Raw genomic sequence first — 22,545 nt, forward strand, 5'->3', positions numbered from 1 at the left:
TGGTCCTCCAGAATGCAGGGAGTTCAGGCCGTTATCCATTAGCATGCTAATGTATGCCAAGCTGCGAGTCCATCAGATCTCCATCACACATCTTCATACATCATTGAATCCGTCCCTATGAATATTAGCTATAGTGCATCCCTCCCCACTTCCTACTCTCTGCACCCCCCTTCTCAGCATACCTGGGTTCACATACTATTCAAAATTTTTCAAATACTTTAAGAGTGTTTGCTTAAGCCTGTGAGGAGTGCCAGGTGGGCGGGGTTTGCCTCTTGAAACCTTCCCATTGGTTCCATTGCAAAAGGCAAACTCAATCGAGCACAGATACAGTATTATCTCTCTTCCCATAACACCACCGTCGGCCGATCCTTACCGTATTCCTGGTCGTAGAAGATGATGAACTTCTGCCAGCTGTACTCGCTGACCACTTGGAGGATGACGTCGTTGAGGTAGACGGGCGGGCGAACGAAGAGGGTGTAGTCGTCCTGGCGACCGCGGCTGACGAGGGGACAGCTGGAGCGAGGGGTGCCGGCGGGGGCACGCTGGATGAACAGGTGCGGGATGTGCATGGCGTCCGCCAGCGTCTGCAGGGAGCCCGCCGACATACAGCCAACTGAGCTAATAAGAGCCAGGATCCCCCTGTTCATCAACTCACAGGCTGCACAGTGGGAGATAGAGAGGGAGGTGGGGGGAAGAGGGGGGAAGGAGGGAGGGATTAGGGGAAGAAAGAGAGAGAGAGAAAGAGAGAGAGAAAGAGACAGAGAGAGAGACAGAGAGAGAGAGAGAGAGAGAGAGAGAGAGAGAAAGAGACAGAGAGAAAGAGACAGAGAGAGAGACAGAGAGAGAGAGAGAGAGAGGGAGAGGGAGAGAGACAGAGAGAGAGAGAGAGAGAGAGAGAGACAGAGACAGAGACAGAGAGAGAGAAAGAGACAGAGAGAGAGACAGAGGGAGAGAGAGAGAAAGAGAGAGGGAGAGAGGGCGAGTTATTTAAAGTTCTCAAACTGAGTAAGATAAAAGGGTATAGTTATGGACATACAGTAATGACATATACACACTGTGCCACTCTTTTCTTGGAGGAATCTGGATTATTACTGTATGATAAAGTTGTTAGCTTAAATCAGGAGCCAGCAGCAAAAGCAGGGGCTGATATATGATTCTTCTATCATTTGAATTACCGTGCTGGAACAGTGTGAATATCATTCCTTCCACTTCATTTAGAGATTCCTTTAAAAGCGATATTTTTAGAGACTGTGTGAATTCTGTGGCTATGACCAGGCAAGTCATTACTGGGACACAGACTGACACAACCGGAGTAGCTATGTATGTACTGTATGTATGTACTGTATGTATGTACTCTATGTATGTATGTACTGTATGTATGTACTGTAAGTATGTATGTACTGTATGTATGTACTGTATGTATGTACTGTATGTATGTATGTACTGTATGTATGTATGTACTGTATGTATGTACTGTATGTATGTACTGTATGTATGTACTGTATGTATGTATGTACTGTATGTATGTACTGTATGTATGTACTGTATGTATGTACTGTATGTATGTACTGTATGTATGTATGTACTGTATGTATGTACTGTATGTATGTACTGTATGTATGTATGTACTGTATGTATGTACTGTATGTATGTATGTACTGTATGTATGTACTGTATGTATGTACTGTAAGTATGTACTCTATGTATGTATGTACTGTATGTATGTACTGTAAGTATGTATGTACTGTATGTATGTACTGTATGTATGTACTGTATGTATGTATGTACTGTATGTATGTACTGTATGTATGTACTGTATGTATGTATGTACTGTATGTATGTACTGTAAGTATGTATGTACTGTATGTATGTACTGTATGTATGTATGTACTGTATGTATGTACTGTATGTATGTACTGTATGTATGTACTGTATGTATGTACTGTATGTATGTACTGTATGTATGTACTGTATGTATGTATGTACTGTATGTATGTACTGTATGTACGAATGCACGCATATAAGCACACAGACACACACAACACAAACACACACCCAGAGAGCCACACACACACACATCTACCCTCCTAGTTCTGGGCTGTGTAGCAAGGCCAACAACACCCCACCCACAACCACACACATATCTTTCCACCTACTCACATACGCACACACACACACACAATTAAACACCCACGCCAACAGGAAGCATCTGTGACAACACCAGTGTCCCTGTGCATCACAGCCTCCTCTCATCTCAAAGGAATTCGACTCCACGCGGTGTGTATACTCGGCTGAATCAGGCTATTTTAAAAGCGTACCTCTAAGGCCGTGTAGCCTGGCCAACAACACCCTACCTCCAACCTCTCCTTCACTCCTCCCTTCGTCCCCCACCCCCTCACCACATTGGCCTGCCTGCCCACTCGTCCCTAGCACCAGCTCACTCCCCAGGATGCACGCTGACACTAGACACCAACATTCATCTCACTTCTAACGCTGGTTTTCTTGTCACAGAGTTGGGAAGGTGAAACATGGAGTGGCTAGTGGAGCTGTGATGCAGAGTAATTTGCCAACTCTGACAGATAAATAGAAGTGTCAAGTAAGGGTGTGCTAGAATAGAGGAGGCAGGAATAATGCTGCTAAGAAAACCTGAACGAAAAAAGGAGAGAGAGAGAGAGAGAGAGAGAGCGAAAGAGAGCTAGAGAGAGAGAAAGAAATAGAGAGAGCGATAGAGAGAGAGAAAGACAGAGAAAAAAAGAGATAGAGAGGGAGCGAGAGAGAGCTAGAGAGAGAGCTAGAGAGAGAGCAAGAGAGCGAGAGAGAGAGCTAGAGAGAGAGCTAGAGAGAGAGCTAGAGAGAGAGCGAGAGAGAGAGCTAGAGAGAGAGCTAGAGAGAGAGCTAGAGAGAGAGCGAGAGAGTGAGAGATAACACAAACTCCCAACAGCAGCACTGCCATTGGAGGAGCAAGGATCTCTCTCTCTCTTTCTCTCTCTCTCTCTCTCTCTCTCTCTCTCTCTCGGTCTTTCTGCCTCTCTCTCTAGTTTTCTCTCTCTTACTAAGGCGCAAGGCACCAAGGTTAACACAGCCGACACATTTCTTATTAATCATCTTATGTGACTAGAAAAGTGATGATGTGGTGTAAAACTTCACAAAAAGTTACCCAACATTTTCATAAACTTAAGAGTTGAAATACTCTTGAAGGCTGCACTTTATAAACTCAGCCTTGAATAATGAATCAATCTTAAAAATATATAATTACTTGTAAACTGGGCGGTTAAAGCTCTGAATGCTGATTGGCTGACAGCTGTGGTATATCAGACTGTATACCACAGGTATGACAAAACATTTATTTTTACTGCTTTAGTTACGTTGGTAACCAGTTTATAATAGCAATAAGGCAAATCAAATCCAAATTTGTTTGTCACATGCGCTGAATACAACGGTGAAATGCACCTCAGGGGTTTGTGTTATATGGGCAATATACCACGGCTAGGGGCTGTATCCAGGCACTCAGCGTTGTGTTGTGTTTAAGAACAGCCCTTAGCCATGGTATATTAGCCATATTCCACACGCCCTCGTGCCTATTTGGGTAAGTATAAAACAGACTATGTGGCTTTGTCAGTATTGAATTGGTAATGGCATCAATGACACATAATTTTTTTCCTTTTAAGGGGCAATCTATGATTGGTACATTAATGACACTATGGCTATAAAATGATTACTACTGCCTTAAAGAGTATTTCTCTGATGGATTAATGGACATAATGGACTAAATGCAGTCTTTTTTCATCTGAATATGCTTTGCTAACAGAGTTCGCTAACATGTAGGGCGATCACTCAACCAGCCTCGCTTAGTGGCGTCATGGCTTCAGTGGAGGATAGCCAGGCTAATCGTCATGGCTTCGGTGGAGGATAGCCAGGCTAATCGTCATGGCTTCGGTGGAGGATAGCCAGGCTAATCGTCATGGCTTCGGTGGAGGATAGCCAGGCTAATCATCATGGCTTCGGCGGAGGATAGCCAGGCTAATCGTCATGGCTTCGGCGGAGGATAGCCAGGCTAATCGCCATGGCTTCGTTGGAGGATAGCCAGGTTAATCGTCATGGCTTCGGCAGAGGCTAATCTGCACTTATTGAGACACTTTGGAGAATTAGCACCCTCATCTCTCACATCAAACCCTTAAGTCAGCAGGGGTCTCAAATCTTTTCTCATTAGCGTACGTTAACTCCTTAACCGTGGCTTGGCGCAACCCCGACCACCTTGTTACATCATTGAAACGTGCGAGACATAGTGCGGCAGAACGAAATACAACAACTGTACTGGTACCAGGTAACAAAAGAGAAAAAGCTCAAGGTTGCAATGGACAACACACAACAACCTTGAATCATGACTTCAGAGTACAGTTCACTTGAGTCCCAGGAGTAGCATGGCCAGTTAACCAGCCAGGGTTTGTTCCAACTAGGTGTGTGTGTGTGTGTGTGTGTGTGTGTGTGTGTGTGTGTGTGTGTGTGTGTGTGTGTGTGTGTGTGTGTGTGTGTGTGTGTGTGTGTGTGTGTGTGTGTGTGTGTTTGTGTGTGTGTGTGTGTGGTGTGTGTGTGTGTGTGTGTGTGTGTGTGTGTGTGTGTGTGTGTATATAGCCCTGCCTAATGCTGCAGTCACATGAGAGTGGGAGTGAAGTGACTGCAGACTGTTCTACAGAAAGGCCCCATTTACTCCAGACAGGGGAACATGAGAGAGCTCAATAACATGCTCTGCTGCAGACAGAGCTCTCCACCTCGCTCACTGTCAACTCACCTACCCAATACACTTACTACCATACAGTATGGGGGAGTGAGTGTGTGTGTGTGTGTGTGCACGCACCTGTAAGTGTAAGTGTGAATGTGTGTATTTCTGTGTGTGCGTTACCTGAATGCCTGCACATACGTCAGGATGTTTCTCTTTGTGTGTCTGTGTTAATTTGTTTGCTGCTGTTGGCCCTCCTATCTGTCTGTCTGTCTGTCTGTCTGTCTGTCGCTCTTGCAGTGCATGCTGGATGTTTTTGAGTTTGAGTGTTTGGTGTGGCGGGCTCTGTCTTAACTTATTTTATTGATTCTGTCCTTGGTCTTTCATTTCAAATTTTATTTTCTATGTTGGAGGGTTAATGCACTATTTGTTTTAACGGTACCCACTGTTATTTAGGGAGGAAGAGGACAGAGTCTAGTCATGCTATAGATAGATGGTGGTGTAGGTGAGGCTGTGTCTAGTCCTGCTATGGATGGTGGTGTAGATGAGGCTGGGACTAGTCATGCTAAGGATGGTGGTGTAGATGAGGCTGGGTCTAGTCAGGTTATTGATGGTGGTGTAGATGAGGCTGGGTCTAGTCATGCTATGGATGATGGTGTACATGAGGCTGGGTCTAGTCATGCTATGGATGGTGGTGTAGCTGAAGCTGGATCTAGTCAGGTTATGCTAGTGGATGAGGAGAGTATAGTGGGGAAGCGTAAGCGACTGGGGGGGGGGGGGGGGGGGGGGGTTGAGGACGGTGTCATGCGGAAGAGGAAAAAGGGGGAGGAGAAAGGAGTTAGGATGGGAGAGGCTGGTGTGGTAATAGGCACTAAAGAACCTTTGCCTGGTGTTTGGGGCGGAGGCCCCCGGAGGCATTTTGAGCTTTGCTATTGGTCTCTTTCTTTGCTGGCTTTTCTCCCACTTATGGAGACTCTTTGGGTAGGATCGCTTAATATAAATGGCACCAGAGATGTGGGAAATAGGAGTGTGTTGGGTGAATACAGTTGAAGTCGGAAGTTTAAATACACTTAGGTTGGAGTTATTAAAACTCATTTTTCAACAACTTGTTAACAAACTATAGTTTTGGCAAGTTGGATAGAACATCTACTTTGTGCATGACACAAGTCATTTTTGCTTGACATCATGGGAAAATCAAAAGAAATCAGCCAAGACTTCAGAAAAAAATTGAGACCTCTACAAGTCTGGTTCATCCTTGAGAGCAATTTCCAAATGCCTGAAGGTACCACGTTCATCTGTACAAATAATAGTACGCAAGTATAAACACCATGGGACCACGCAGCCGTCATACCGCTCAGGAAGGAAACAAAAATATAATTGTTTGGCCATAATGACCATCGTTAAGTTTGGAGGACAAATGGGGAGGCTTGCAAGTCGAAGAACACCATCCCAACCATGAAGCACGGGGTGGCAGCATCATGTTGTGGGGGTGCTTTGCTGCAGGAGGGACTGGTGCACTTCACAAAATAGATGGCATCACGAGGGAGGAAAATTATGTGGATATATTGAAGCAACATCTCAAGACATCAGTCAGGAAGTTAAAGCTTGGTCGCAAATGGGTCTTCCAAATGGACAATAACCCCAAGCATACTTCCAAAGTTCTGGCAAAACAAAGTCAACGTATTGGAGTGGCCATCACAAAGCACTGACCTCAATCCTATAGAACATTTGTGGGCAGAACTGAAAAAGCATGTTCGAGCAAGGAGGCCTACAAACATGACTTAGTTACACTAGCTCTGTCAGGAGGAATGGGACAAAATTCACCCAACGTATTGTGGGAAGCTTGTGGAAGGCTACCCAAAATGTTTGACCCAAGTTAAACAATTTAAAGGCAATGCTACCAAATACTAATTGAGTGTGTAAACTTTTGACCTACTGGGAATGTGATGAAATGAATAAAAGCTGAAATAAATGTTTCTCTCTACTATTATTCTGATATGTCACATTCTTAAAATAAAGTGGTGATCCTAACTGACCTAAGACAGGGAATGTTTACTTTGCTTAAATGTCAGGAATTGTGAAAAACTGAGTTCAAATGTATTTGGCTAAGGTGTATGGAAACTTCCGACCTTAACTGTATAGGACAGGTAATCAAGGAGGTGTTGGAGTCCAGTTGAGTGTCATTATGCGCTGATGCGCATAACGATGGTGACAGGTTTGCGCCATAACGAGCAGCATGGTGACCTAGAGGTCGGAGAGGGAGCACACGTGACAGCTAGGTTCTCCATGCTCAAGGAGATGGATTCTCCCAGCTCCTCTTCTTTGGTTCGGAAATACAGTGGTGAAACCAAGGGTATGTATTGTCTACGGCCTTCGGATGGGCGTCTGACCTCTGTGGTGGGGGAGATGCGGGAGTGGACTGCAGAGTTTTATACTGATTTGTATAAGGCAGAAGTGTGTGATCCTATGGGTGCTCAGGTTTTGTTTGCAGAACTAAGCTCTCTTTGGCACAGAGGGATGAATTGGACATTCCCCTGTTGTCCATGAACTGGCAGAGGCCGTAACCCAGATGTTCCCCGGCCGTGCACCGGGGGTCGATGGACTCCCAGTGGAGTTTTATAAAGAATTCTGGGGAATAATTGGACTGGATTTATTTTGCGCGTTGCATAAGTGCGTCGGGGTAGAGTTGGCGATGAGCTGGCGTCAGGCAGCAGCCCAAAAAAGGGACTTGTGTGAACTTAAGAACAGGAGGCCTGTGGCATTACTCTGTGCAGACTACGAGATATTTCCCAAGGTCCTCTCTAACAGACTGAAGTCCCATCTGGACTCTATAGTACACCAGAACAAGACATAATGTGTACCGGGACACTCAATCACGGACAACTTGTTCTTAATCAGGGACATGTTGGACTTGTCGAGAGGTTCTAACTTTGGACTGGTCTCTTTAGATCAAGAGAAGGCTTTTGATGGCGTGGACCATGAGTATCTGTTTAATGTGATGTCTGTGTTTGGATTTGGGGAAAGGATTTTGACCTGTGTGAAGATGTATGTTGTATGCTGGGGTGTCATGTATGGTCAAGGTGGGAGGGGCTCAGTAGGCCAGTCTGGGTGAGATGGGGAATTAGACAAGGTTGCCCTCTATTGAGGCAGTTATATACACTAGCCATTGAGCGTTTTTGGGGCCTGCTACAAAGGAGACTGCAGGGAGTGTGCTGGACAGACATGGGTGTGTTGACAGGCATAGCAGTGTCAGCGTACGCAGATTACATTTCTGTGATGGTCAGGATATGCAGGCATTAGAGACGAGTCTGAAGGTGTACGAGGGAGCTTCGTCAGCTAAGATAAACTGGAGCAAAAGTGGCATAGTGGAACTGGAGAGCAGGGAGGCTGCTTTCAGACTAAAGGCGGCGCAGAGACTGCTGTACCATACTGATGTCGACTGGAGGGAATCAGCATGCGCGCTGCTGATGAGAGCTGGAGGATTAGGGTTGGACCAGCAGCTGTTCCTCATGATGCTGGAGAGGCTGAGTACAGCAGGCCTCTCAGACTTTCACTCTGCATTGTTGAGGCCCTGACAGCTATTAAGGCCCACACAAGAAGGGGGTGTGGGAGGAGCCTATCTTCCACAACCCAGCCATCCCTTTGAGATCGGTTCAGTCGGCCACCCTGACGGCAGCGGGTTTACTAAGGCTGGGTGACCTGCGACTGCTGGGAGAGAAGGGGTTGATGGAGCCCTGGCCACTAACAGCTGGTTGGCATGGGTTGAACCGGGAGTCGGGCAGGGGTGTCCTTTCTGTGTTATGAGTGAAACTGTGATTCATGTGTTTTCTGTGTTTTCCAGGTCAATGCCATTAAAGTCTCTATTGGAACGTCTGTGTGAGAGGTTGGGGGTGGGTTTTACTGTTAGGATGTTTATAATGGGGTACAGGTATTCAAATAAGGAGAAGGCCAAATGTGTTTTGTTGAATTTTCTGTTTGCTCAGGCAAAGTTGGCTATTTGGCTAACAAGGAGGAACAGGGTCAAAGGTGGGGAGGGGGGGTAACAGACCCTTTACTATTGTTTAATGGGATGGTCTCTGCGCGCCTTAGGGTGGAATTTGAATTCTATAAAATGATAAAAAGTGTGAAGATGTTTCAGGAGATATGGTGTGTCGGTGGGGGGCTGTCTGTATAGCTGGGGAATATGTTTCAGGAGATATGGTGTGTCGGTAGGGGCTGTCTGTATAGCTGGGGAGGTGTTTCAGGAGATATGGTGTGTCGTGGGGGGCTGTCTGTATAGCTGGGGAAGATGTTTCAGGAGATATGGTGTGTCGGTGGGGGGCTGTCTGTATAGCTGGGGAAGATGTTTCAGGAGATATGGTGTGTCGGTGGGGGGCTGTCTGTATAGCTGGGGAAGATGTTTCAGGAGATATGGCGTGTCGGTGGGGGGCTGTCTGTATAGCTGGGGAGGTGTTTCAGGAGGTATGGTGTGTCGTGGGGGGCTGTCTGTATAGCTGGGGAGGTGTTTCAGGAGGTATGGTGTGTCGTGGGGGGCTGTCTGTATAGCTGGGGAAGATGTTTCAGGAGATATGGTGTGTCGGTGGGGGGCTGTCTGTATAGCTGGGGAAGATGTTTCAGGAGATATGGTGTGTCGGTGGGGGGCTGTCTGTATAGCTGGGGAAGATGTTTCAGGAGATATGGTGTGTCAGTGGGGGGCTGTCTGTATAGCTGGGGAAGATGTTTCAGGAGATATGGTGTGTCGGTGGGGGGCTGTCTGTATAGCTGGGGAAGATGTTTCAGGAGATATGGTGTGTCGGTGGGGGGCTGTCTGTATAGCTGGGGAAGATGTTTCAGGAGATATGGTGTGTCGGTGGGGGCTGCTTGTATAGCTGGGGAAGATGTTTCAGGAGATATGGTGTGTCGGTGGGGGGCTGTCTGTATAGCTGGGGAAGATGTTTCAGGAGATATGGTGTGTCGGTGGGGGGCTGTTTGTATAGCTGGGGAAGATGTTTCAGGAGATATGGTGTGTCGGTGGGGGGCTGTCTGTATAGCTGGGGAAGATGTTTCAGGAGATATGGTGTGTCAGTGGGGGGCTGTCTGTATAGCTGGGGAAGATGTTTCAGGAGATATGGTGTGTCGTGGGGGGCTGTCTGTATAGCTGGGGAAGATGTTTCAGGAGATATGGTGTGTCAGTGGGGGGCTGTCTGTATAGCTGGGGAAGATGTTTCAGGAGATATGGTGTGTCGGTGGGGGGCTGTCTGTATAGCTGGGGAAGATGTTTCAGGAGATATGGTGTGTCGGTGGGGGGCTGTCTGTATAGCTGGGGAAGATGTTTCAGGAGATATGGTGTGTCGGTGGGGGCTGTTTGTATAGCTGGGGAAGATGTTTCAGGAGATATGGTGTGTTGGGGAGGGCTGTCTGTATAGCTGGGGAGGTGTTTTGGATATACGGGTGTAGAAGTGGTGAGATGTTGGTTATTTTAATGTGTGGTGTTGTATCGTGGGGTAGAGGGCAAGGTGAGTATGGTACATGTATGCAGCACTGGATATATTTTATTGTTTTATTTTAAAACTTCTTCGGGATCGGTGTCCCTTCCACGGGACAGTTGAGCTAACGTAGGCTAATGCGATTAGCATGAGGTTGTAAGTAACAAGAACATTTACCAGGACATAGACATATCTGATATTGACAGAAAGCTTACATTCTTGTTAATCTAACTGCACTGTCCAATTTACAGTAGCTATTATAGTGAAATAATACCATTCTATTGTTTGGGGAGAGTGCACCATTTTGAAGATGAAAAGTTATTCATAAACAAATTAGGCACATTTGGGCAGTCTTGATACAACATTTTGAAAAGAAATGCAATGGTTCATTGGATCAGTCTAAAACTTTAGACATGCCATCTAGTGGATTCAATCTAGCAAGCTTTTGCTTATTGGCCCAATGCTCTAACCACTAGGCTACCTGCCAAGACAAAAAGTCAAACATCTCTGTCTCTCTCCCTCTCCCTCTCCCTCTCTGTCTGTCTGTCTGTCTGTCTGTCTGTCTGTCTGTCTGTCTGTCTGTCTGTCTGTCTGTCTGTCTGTCTGTCTGTCTGTCTGTCTGTCTGTCTGTCTGTCTGTCTGTCTGTCTGTCTGTCTGTCTGTCTGTCTGTCTGTCTGTGCATAACCTGAGTGTGTTTGTTTTGTGGATTGCTCTCATTCTAAAACATTTGATTCCATCAATATTTGACAGAAACTTCACCTTACAGACACTTTGAGATGTATGCCAGCTGAAACACACTCCAGTAGGGAATTAACACTTGAATAATAGCCGCAAGGAAGTGTAATAGGTGTGGGATTCCACCCCCCTTTCCCTCCCTCCCTCCCTCCTTCCCCTTGCAGTAACACTTTACACTCACTCTCTCGCTCTCTCCCTCTTGAAAACTGATGCTGTTGAGTACACAAGATAAATGTATCCCTGGAGATTCCAGAGCTTTCCTTTTTATAACCGAGGCTTTTGTTGCTGTCACTTTTACGAGAGAGATCTGCAACTCATTCTGTCCTTCTTCCCCGCTCGCTCTGAAAGTCAGAGATACCCTGGCCTTGTGGGATGCTACTGAAGAAGTGTTTCGCTCCTCCGCCATCAACGCTAGTAGGGAACCGCTCGGAATGGGAGGCCATAGGTCTGACTGAGCTAACTCAGATTGAACACTGGCCGTCAGAAGAACGGACAGACTCTCTTTTTCTCCCATCCCATTGTCACTGGCCATAAATACCTTTTCATCAATTGCTCAATCCTATTTCGAAAATGGATTGTGTACATTGCCATCTAAATGCCTTGTGTGACTCTGGCTGAATTGCTCACGTCCTTGATTATTGTCACTTTGGCCTGGCAAGTCATCTCTGAATCAGTAGTATTCAATCTATTTCACATTTCTCAGTTGTTATATTTTTTTAAAGGGAGGTATTACTGTGTTGCTAAAATACTGTTGACGATAGTAGTGACATCCAGCTGGTCTTCCTATCGATACAATTTGACAAATGAAAAGGAGAGGACCACGACTTTTCCCTCAGCCCAACCTACTTCTCTGCAGATGTTAGGGAACCAATATCTCTGAGGGGAGAGGCGGGCGGGGGCCCGGGGCTGGGAGAGGTGCATGAAAAAAGTTCATAAAGGGAACATGGGCGTAGGTGGTGGGATCCAACTGGTAGAAAAATCTGACAAAACACTAATTTGAGAAGCAGTAGTACAGTCAGTAAAAGTTTAAAGATAACATTTCTATCCCCTTTAAATGTAATGAAGGCGCCACATGGTGCGTGGTACAATCCTGCAGCAGAATAATAACGACAAGTAGCTCATACACCTCCAGCAGGCTGAGGGCTTGGTAAAACTGGGAGAGAGATGGGCCTCCAGCAGGCTGAGGGGCATGGTAAACCTGGGAGAGAGAAGGGCCTCCAGAAGGCTGAGGGCATGGTAAACCTGGGAGAGAGAAGGGCCTCCAGCAGGCTGAGGGCATGGTAAACCTGGGAGAGAGAAGGGCCTCCAGCAGGCTGAGGGCAAGGTAAACCTGGGAGAGAGATTGGCCTCCAGCAGGCTGAGGGGCATGGTAAACCTGGGAGAGAGAAGGGCCTCCAGCAGGCTGAGGGCATGGTAAACCTGGGAGAGAGATGGGCCTCCAGCAGGCTGAGGGCATGGTAAACCTGGGAGAGAGAAGGGCCTCCAGCGGGCTGAGGGCATGGTAAAACTGGGAGAGAGAAGGGCCTCCAGCAGGCTGAGGGCATGGTAAACCTGGGAGAGAGAAGGGCCTCCAGCAGGCTGAGGGCATGGTAAACCTGGGAGAGAGAAGGGCTTCCAGCAGGCTGAGGGCATGGTAAAACTGGGAGAGAGAAGGGCCTCCAGCAGGCTGAGGGCATGGTAAAACTGGGAGAGAGATGGGCCTCCAGCAGGCTGAGGGCATGGTAAACCTGGGAGAGAGAAGGGCTTCCAGCAGGCTGAGGGCATGGTAAAACTGGGAGAGAGAAGGGCCTCCAGCAGGCTGAGGGCATGGTAAAACTGGGAGAGAGATGGGCCTCCAGCAGGCTGAGGGTATGGTAAACCTGGGAGAGAGAAGGGCCTCCAGCAGGCTGAGGGCATGGTAAAACTGGGAGAGAGATGGGCCTCCAGCAGGCTGAGGGCATGGTAAAACTGGGAGAGAGATGGGCCTCCAGCAGGCTGAGGGCATGGTAAAACTGGGAGAGAGATGGGCCTCCAGCAGGCTGAGGGCATGGGGGTGTGTAATGAGAGAGATGGGGGTGTGTAATGAGAGCGATGGTGGTGTGTAATGAGAGAGATGGGGGTGTGTAATGAAAGAGATGGGGGGTGTAAGGATCGTACATCTCTGAAGAGACTTGAAAATAGCTGTGCAGTGATTCTCCCCATCCAACCTGACAAAGCTTGAGAGGATCTGAAGAGAAGAATGGGAGAAACTCCCCAAATACAGGTGTCCCAAGCTTGTAGGGTCATAACCAAGACGACTTGAGGCTGTAATTGCTGCGAAAGGTGCTTCAACAAAGTTCTGAGTAAAGGGCTAAATAATTTTTATAAAATCCATGTGTTCGATCTATTTGATACCAATCCACTAATTCCGCTTCGGTCATTAAAACGAGCCCGTTCTCCCCAATAAATGTGCCACCAACATACCTGTGGTATGTATCTATGCATGAGTTCAGGGAGATGAGCAGTTATGCAAATGAGTTAGTGAGACGAGGAGTTTGGACCACCCCAGTGGAATGTCTTATAGCAGCTGTGTTAATTCAATTGGTTAAGAGTGAAGTCGCCCCTAAAATGATGACTTCTGCATTTTCCTCACCAACGGTTAAGGTTAGGATTGGGGGAGAGTGAAGCTGATCCTACCTAGATCTGTACCTAGGGGGAAACGAGCCCCTCTCGTTGTGTTGTTTTACCACAGTTCTCCACTAAATCATATTTTCATCCCAGTGAATCTCTAGTGCTCCTCTGTGGGTGGAATCTGCCCATGACTCATGGAGAGACCTGGGCTCCAGATCATTCCTGATCCTCCTCCTCCTTGTCCCTCTCTCTCTTCCATTCATCTTCTTCAGCCCCAGCACCCCCCCTCCCCTCTCTTTCTCTCCCACCATCCACTCCTTCGCCCTCTCTCTCTTTCTCTCTCTTTCTCCCTCTCTCTCAGGAAGTGGAGATAAAACAACGGTGTATACAGCGCCTTGCGAAAGTATTCGGCCCCCTTGAACTTTGTGACCTTTTGCCACATTTCAGGCTTCAAACATAAATATAAAACTGTATTTTTTTGTGAAGAATCAACAACAAGTGGGACACAATCATGAAGTGGAACGACATTTATTGGATATTTCAAACTTTTTTAACAAATCAAAAACTGAAAAATTGGGGTTGCAAAATTATTCAGCCCCCTTAAGTTAATACTTTGTAGCGCCACCTTTTGCTGCGATTACAGCTGTAAGTCGCTTGGGGTATGTCTCTATCAGTTTTGCACATGGAGAGACTGAAATTTTTTCCCATTCCTCCTTGCAAAACAGCTCGAGCTCAGTGAGGTTGGATGGAGAGCATTTGTGAACAGCAGTTTTCAGTTCTTTCCACAGATTCTCAATTGGATTCAGGTCTGGACTTTGACTTGGCCATTCTAACACCTGGATATGTTTATTTTTGAACCATTCCATTGTAGATTTTGCTTTATGTTTTGGATCATTGTCTTGTTGGAAGACAAATCTCCGTCCCAGTCTCAGGTCTTTTGCAGACTCCATCAGGTTTTCTTCCAGAATGGTCCTGTATTTGGCTCCATCCATCTTCCCATCAATTTTAACCATCTTCCCTGTCCCTGCTGAAGAAAAGCAGGCCCAAACCATGATGCTGCCACCACCATGTTTGACAGTGGGGATGGTGTGTTCAGCTGTGTTGCTTTTACGCCAAACATAACGTTTTGCATTGTTGCCAAAAAGTTCAATTTTGGTTTCATCTGACCAGAGCACCTTCTTCCACATGTTTGGTGTGTCTCCCAGGTGGCTTGTGGCAAACTTTAAACAACACTTTTTATGGATATCTTTAAGAAATGGCTTTCTTCTTGCCACTCTTCCATAAAGGCCAGATTTGTGCAATATACGACTGATTGTTGTCCTATGGACAGAGTCTCCCACCTCAGCTGTAGATCTCTGCAGTTCATCCAGAGTGATCATGGGCCTCTTGGCTGCATCTCTGATCCGTCTTCTCCTTGTATGAGCTGAAAGTTTAGAGGGACGGCCAGGTCTTGGTAGATTTGCAGTGGTCTGATACTCCTTCCATTTCAATATTATCGCTTGTGCAGTGCTCCTTGGGATGTTTAAAGCTTGGGAAATCTTTTTGTATCCAAATCCGGCTTTAAACTTCTTCACAACAGTATCTCGGACCTGCCTGGTGTGTTCCTTGTTCTTCATGATGCTCTCTGCGCTTTTAACGGACCTCTGAGACTATCACAGTGCAGGTGCATTTATACAGAGACTTGATTACACACAGGTGGATTGTTTTATCATCATTAGTCATTTAGGTCAACATTGGATCATTCAGAGATCCTCACTGAACTTCTGGAGAGAGTTTGCTGCACCAATTTTTCAGTTTTTGATTTGTTAAAAAAGTTTGAAATATCCAATAAATGTCGTTCCACTTCATGATTGTGTCCCACTTGTTGTTGATTCTTCACAAAAAAATACAGTTTTATATCTTTATGTTTGAAGCCTGAAATGTGGCAAAAGGTTGCAAAGTTCAAGGGGGCCGAATACTTTCGCAAGGCACTGTATATGATATTTACACACATATGTCACCCGATTCAGGAAAATAGGCGTATGTTGCAAGTCACGACTTCATAGGAGCGCTGTTTGAAAGTAAAAAATATTTTTTATCAAGCTGCGTTTTTCACCAGAAATGCCTTTCTCGAACATGTGAATTTTCATGTGCCTTAATATCAAACGTGCATGCCATCTGTAAATACGAATAAAATTGTTAAATTACGAGCCTAGTTGGTTTAGACACAGAAAAATTGAGCAACCTTCCCGCTAGCCATGATTGGTTTGGATTGGTCTGCCATATAGCACGTGTCTTTCTATTGGAGCTGGTCATTATGTCTAGGTAATCATGTCAAACGCGGCATTTTTATAAATGTATCATGTAGTGAAACTGCATAAACCTAATGTCAAGTTAAAGTGTACTGTTAGTTAGCTAAAGTTAGCTAGCTGGCTCGCTAGCTAACGTTATGGGTGTGCTCTCCACTTTCTGGAGGACCAAGTTTTGAAATCAGTGGAATTCGAGTATGATAGCTAAGGAGATGGAGAAATCACCAGTCTGGATTACATTGTCAAACTAAGGGCAACCCTGCATAGCATTAGACAGGAGACTCGTCCAACCATGATGTATACTGGTAAGATAGTCTAGTTAGCTACATTTTCAGATATTACACATTTCTAATTTTACAGAAAGTGGTTTCATTTCAAGTGTACCGTTAGCGAGCTAATGTTAGCTGGCTGGGTCGCTAGCTAACGTGTATGATCTTATTCTTCGTATCTCAGACACATTTGCTTGACTAGTTATAGCCATAGAACCTGGTTGGTTAGCTACCTGCAGATTATTGCAGGGAGTAATGTCATGAGTTGTGATTATGGTCCATTGTTTAGCTAGCTAGCTATATGTCTTACAAAAGACTCCACTCTAAGTATTTTCATTTCAAGTTAGTGTACTGTTAGCTAGCTAGCTAACATTAGCTGGATGGCTCATTAACTAACGTTACGTATGAGTTGGGATTCATTGTTTACCTAGCTAGCTATCTAGCTACATATCTTTAAAAAATACTCTCGTCTTAGTGTGAGAGAGCGCAGAATAACTAATGCATTTTTGAACGCTCAACACCTCCCTCAGGGGTGCGTGCTCAGTCCCCTCCTATACTCCCTGTTCACTCATGAGTGCACGGCCAGGCACGACTCCAACACCATCATTAAGTTTGCTGATGACACAGGAGTGGTAGGCCTGATCACCGACAATGATGAGACTGCCTATAAGGAGGAGGTCAGAGACCTGGCCGTGTGGTGCCAGGACAACAACCTCTCACTCAACGTGATCAAGACAAAGGAGATGATGGTGGACTACAGGAAAAGGAGGACTGAGCACGTCCCCATTCTCATCGATTGGGCTGTAGTGGAGCAGGTTGAGAGCTTCAAGTTCCTTGGTGTCCACATCAACAACAAACTAGAATTGTCCAAACACACCAAAACAGTCATGAAGAGGGCACGACAAAACCTATTCCCCCTCAGGAGACTGCATGGGTCCTCAGATCCTCAAAAGGTTTGTAAGAATATGTTGAAGATAAATACACAACGCAGAGACAGAGTACGAGAGGTCAAGAGGTCGAGAAGTCAATAGAGTACTAACGATCAATGGAAAAAGTGTTTTTCTGTAATAGGGAATTATTGAACAATGGTTCAGAGACATGAGAGGAATATGTCTTCTGAAATAGGATGCTTGTTATTTGGCCGTTGTCTAATTGTATTGCAAGGAATACTAATTGGTCAACCACAGGCTAGGGCTGGGTTATAAAGCCACATGCTGTCCGTTTGTTCTGGGGAGATAATCACAGGAGAGAAGCACAGGAGAGAATCACTGGGGCGGCAGGTAGCCTAGTGGTTAGCGCGTTGGCCTAGTAACTGAAAGGTTGGAAGATCAAATCCCTGAGCTGGCAAGGTAAAAATCTGTCATTCTACCCCTGAACAAGGCAGGTAACAAGCCTGTCATTGAAAGTAAGAATATGTTCTGAACTGACTTGCCTAGTTGAATAAAGGTAAAATAGAAACTCACTGAGGACAGGGGAGAATGACCATCTACCTACCTGTATGATCTGTTCTCTTTGAATAAACCTATTTTCCTCCCCCCTGATTTGTTTTGGAGTTTGTGTTATTGAAGAATAACATAAACTGCTAACAGGCTTTATAGCTGTACCATTGAGAGCATCCTGACGGGTTGCATCACTGCCTGGTATGGCAACTGCTCGGCCTCCGACCGCAAGTCAATACAGAGGGTAGTGCATATGGCCCAGTACATTACCAGGGCCAAGCTTCCTAACATCCAGGAACTCTATACCAGGTGGTGTTAAAGGAAAGCCATAAAAATTGCCAAAGACTCCAGACACCCTAGTCATAGACTGTTCTCTCTGCTAACGCACGGCGAGCGGTACCGGAGCGCCAAATCTAGGTCCAAGAGGCTTCTAAACAGCTTCTACCCCCAAGTTATAAGACTCCTGAACAGCTAATTGTATTTTTATTTTATTTTATTTCACCTTTATTTAGCCAGTGGAAAACAAGTTCTCATTTACAACTAACTGTGACCTGGCCAAGATAAAGCAAAGCAGTGTGACACAAAAAACAACACAGAGTTACAAATGGAATAAACAAACGTACAATCAATAACACAATAGAAAAAGTATATATACAGTGTGTGCAAATGGCGTTAGGAGGTAAGGCAATAAGTAGGCCATAGTAGCAAAGTAATTACAATTTAGAAAATAACACTGGAGGGATAGATGTGCAGATGATGATGTGCAAGTAGAAATACTGATGTGCAAAAGAGCAAAAAAAGTAAATGAAAACAATATGGGGATGAGGTAGGTAGTTGGATGCGCTATTTACAGATGGGCTGTGTACAGCTGCAGCGATCGGTAAGCTTCTCAAATAGCTGATGCTTAAAGTTTGTGAGGGAGATATAAGTCTCCAACTTCAGCGATTTTTGCAATTCGTTCCAGTCATTGCCAGCAGAGAACTGGAAGGAAAGGCGGCCAAAGAGGTGTTGGCTTTGGGGATGACCAGTGACATATCCCAGCTGGAGAACATGCTACGGGTGGGTGTTGTTATGGTGACCAGTGAGCTGAGATAAGGTGGAGATTTACCTAGTAAAGACTTATAGATGACCTGGAGCCAGTGGGTCTGGCAATGAATATGTAGCGAGGGCCAGCCGAAGAGAGCATACAGGTCGCAGTGGTGGGTGGTATACGGGGCTTTGGTGACAAAACGGATGGCACTGTGATAGACTGCATCATATTTGCTCAGTAGAGTGTTGGAGGCTATTTTGTAAATTACATCGCCGAAGTCGAGGATCAGTAGGGTAGTCAGTTTTACGAGGGTATGTTTGGCAGCGTGAGTGAAGGAGGCTTTGTTGCGAAATAGGAAGCTGATTCTAGATATAATTTTGGATCTGATATTTTTAATTTGAGTCTGGAAGGAGAATTTAGAGACTAGCCAGACACCTAAGTATTTGTAGTTGTCCACATATTCTAAGTCAAAAATGTCCAGAGTAGTGATGCTAGTCGGGCGGGCGGGTGAGGGCAGCGATCGGTTATAGAGCATGCATTTAATTTTACTAGCGTTTAAGAACAGTTGGAGGCCACGGGGGGAGTGTTGTATGGCCATGAAGCTCGTTTTGAGGTTTGTTAACAGTGTCCAAAGAAGGGCCAGATGTATACAGAATGGTGTCGTCTGCGTAGAGGTGGATCATGGAATCACCCGCAGCAAGAGCAACATTGTTGATATATACAGGGAAAAGAGTTGGTCCGAGAATTGAACCCTGTGGCACCCCCATAGAGACTGCCAGAGGTCCAGACAACAGGCCCTCCAATTTGACACACTGAACTCTATCTGAGAAGTAGTTGGTAGTTAGTTGGTAGATTCAGGGTATAATGTACAGATGGGTATGGTAGGGTGCGGGTAGAGTGGAGGTAAACCATTGAGTGACGATAAGAGAGGTTGCATCTCTGGACGCACTAGTTATGCTGGGTGAGGTCACCGCATGTGTGGGAGGTGGGGCAAAAGAGGAATCTGGGGCATTTTGTGTGGGACTAGGGGCTCCGCAGTGAACTAAAACAATAATAACTATCTTAAACAACAGTATACAAGGCATATTGACATTAGAGAGAGACATAAAGCGAGGCATAAAGCAATCACAGATGTTGATTGGGAGAGCTAGTTAAGACAACAACAAGTATGACAACAACAGCTAATCAGCTAAGACAACACAACAGGTAAAATGGTGATGAATGGGCAGAGAGGGTCAGTTAACTTCACACAGGGCCTGAGTTTGAGGCTGGGGCCAACAGATAAACATAATTTAAAAAATGGAGTACTGTGATTAATGAGCAGTCCAGCAGGCATCAGCTATGTAGCCAAGTGATTATAGGGTCCAGTGAACAGCAATAGATGAAACAAGGAAGCCGCTGGGTAGTCGTTACTACGCTAGCAAGCGGGAGACACGGCGTTAAAAAAAAGTTAGCAGGCCGGGGCTAGTGGAAGCGTCTTCACCGACGTCAGGCAAAGGTCGGTTGAGGTCACAACGGATGGAATTACATCGGTAGACCAGTCGTGATGGATCGGCGAAGCTCCGTGTCGACAAAGGGTCCAGTGCAGCTGGCAAAAGAGGCATTGTAGCTGGAGTAACTTTGTTTGCTAGCCGGGAGATACGCCTGGCTCGATGCTAACTGGTGCTAGCTTTGGGACAAGGGCATTAGCCACTATAGCCACTCGGTAGTAGCTATCTAGCTGAGATGATCTGATGCAAAGGTCCAGAGCTTACGGCAGGAATCCGGTGATGTAGTGGATTATGGTCGTGTTAGTGAAGAGTCCGGGAGGCGTCAGCTGTGTAGAGGAGTGATCATAGTGTCCACTCAGCAGGCCGGGAGATAGGCCTGGCTCAAGGCTAGCTTCGGAGCTGGGTCACTCGGTAGCAGCTAGCTAGCTGGGATGATCAGGAGTAATGGTCCAGGGCTTACGGCAGGAATCCGGTATTGTAGTGGAGAAAAACAGTCCGGTATGCTCAGGGTTGATATCGCGCTGTGCAGACTGGCAGACTGGTAAGCATTATCCAGGCTAAAAGTGGATGGTGTCTGTGCTAAAGGTAAAGGACGTGCTAAGGCTAGTAGCTAATTAGCTGGTTAGCTTCTGATGGCTAGCCTCTGATGGAGGTTCCGGCTATATGGTCTAAAAATAGCAGATCCGTATCACATTGGGTGAGGCGGGTTGCCGGAAGGTATATTTAATTTAAAAATGGAAAAAGAGATTGAAATACATTGAAATATATACAAAAAAGATGAAAAACAAGGGACAATGACAAACAACGTCTGCACTGCTAAGCCATCTTGGATAATCAAATGGCTACTCAGACCATTTGCATCACCCCCCCCCCCCCCCCCCCCCCCCCCGACGCTGCCGCTACTCTCTGTTATTATCTATGCAGAGCCACTTTAATAACTCTACCTAATTACATAATTACCTCAATTACCTCGACACCGGTGCCCCCGCACATTGACATACTGACTCTGTACCTGTACCCCCTGTATTATTGTTATTTACTGCTGCTCTTTAATTATTTGTTATTCTTATCTCTTACTTTTTTAGGGATTTTCTTAAAACTGCATTGTTGGTTAAGCGCTTGTAAGTAAGCATTTCACTGTAAGGTCTACCTACACCTGTTGTATTCAGCATTTCACTGTAAGGTCTACTACACCTTTTGTATTCGGCGCATGTGACAAATAAAATTTGATTTGATTTGCAGTCAGCAACGCTCTGGATAACATAATAGCCTTACCAGCTCTGCTAGGGGTGAGTAATGTTCAGTGAGCTGTTCTCTCTCTCTCTCTCTCTTATATGTCTGGAAGTAGCTGGCAAGTTATTACAGAACGCATGAATCAAACCTTAAAGAGATGGGTGGAGCTTAGGCTTAAGAGGGTGTGAACAATGCTGAATGGGTGTAGACAAAGAAGGGCTCTCCAGTAGTAGTACCAAAACATTGAAAGACGGTTTTCTCAAAAGTGAGTTTACAAGTTGATCAACTTTAAAAGCAGATTTACTTTCTATTGTTTCCTTAAATGCAGTGTATGATATACCATTTTGTAGCTCTGAGTCTCTACTTTTCGCCACTGTAAAAAAACAGAAATTCAAATGTTGCTACATATGACCAAATCCAGGTGGTGAGTCATATATGAGAAAAACTAACTGGTTAAATTTGACCCACATTTATTATAAGCAATCTAAATGATGCTAGATAAACAAACAGCTTAAACACTCCATACAAAGTGTTTTACCTGGTAACGCTAGCCATGGTAAATACGTTTTTTAATTTGGACAAATTATGATATCTTAAAGCTACATTTTATAATTTCTAAAATTATTTCAAATGTCAAGGAAAAACCTAGATATAACCTCAGATATAGACCATCCAAAAAATACCAAGGCACTCACATTGGCCACTGACAACACATTTCAGATAACCACCCTGAAATCAGCACACCTCATTGCCAGCAGTACATCGTATTGAACAGCAGCTTCTCTATACATCCTCTCCAGGGCGTATACAACCTGGCTCAAACACCTCCTGATGACAGAGATAAGAAGGCATGTCAGTGGGCCTGTGTCCCTCCAGCCTTTTCTTGTCCAAGTCACCAGCAGGAGAGGAGGAAACCATTGTTCCTCATCAATCTCTACCGTCTGTACCTCTCAGTCTCACGTACGGCTGCAACGCTAAGGGGGCTGAGAGCTGAATTACAAAATGGCAACTGCCCGCACAGACAGGGATGACACATGAGACAGGAGAGCACGACTAACTAGGGCAGGGTTAGCAAAACCCAACCTTTACCCTAGGGCAAGGTTAGCACAACTCAACCTTTACCCTAGGGCAGGGTTAGCACAACTCAACCTTTACCCTAGGGCAGGGTTAGCAAAACTCAACCTTTACCTCAGGGCAAGGTTAGAAAAACTCAACCTTTACCCCAGGGCAAGGTTAGCAAAACTCAACCTTTACCTCAGGGCAAGGTTAGCAAAACCCAACCTTTACCC

At 45.6% G+C, this 22,545-nt stretch overlaps 1 protein-coding gene across 1 annotated transcript in view; it reads right to left on the bottom strand.

Moving 5' to 3' along the window:
• Positions 1-22,545, bottom strand: part of LOC110525094 (glutamate receptor ionotropic, delta-2) — a 644,456-nt gene that overhangs the window by 293,752 nt on the left and 328,159 nt on the right. Inside the window, 1 exon segment of the mRNA XM_090236958.1 lies at positions 374-658. Within this exon segment, the coding sequence (XP_090093084.1) occupies positions 374-658 (285 nt within the window).

This window comes from Oncorhynchus mykiss, chromosome 6, assembly GCF_057628025.1.
Source record: "Oncorhynchus mykiss isolate SJ-2025 chromosome 6, ASM5762802v1, whole genome shotgun sequence".
Lineage (NCBI taxonomy): Eukaryota > Metazoa > Chordata > Actinopteri > Salmoniformes > Salmonidae > Oncorhynchus > Oncorhynchus mykiss.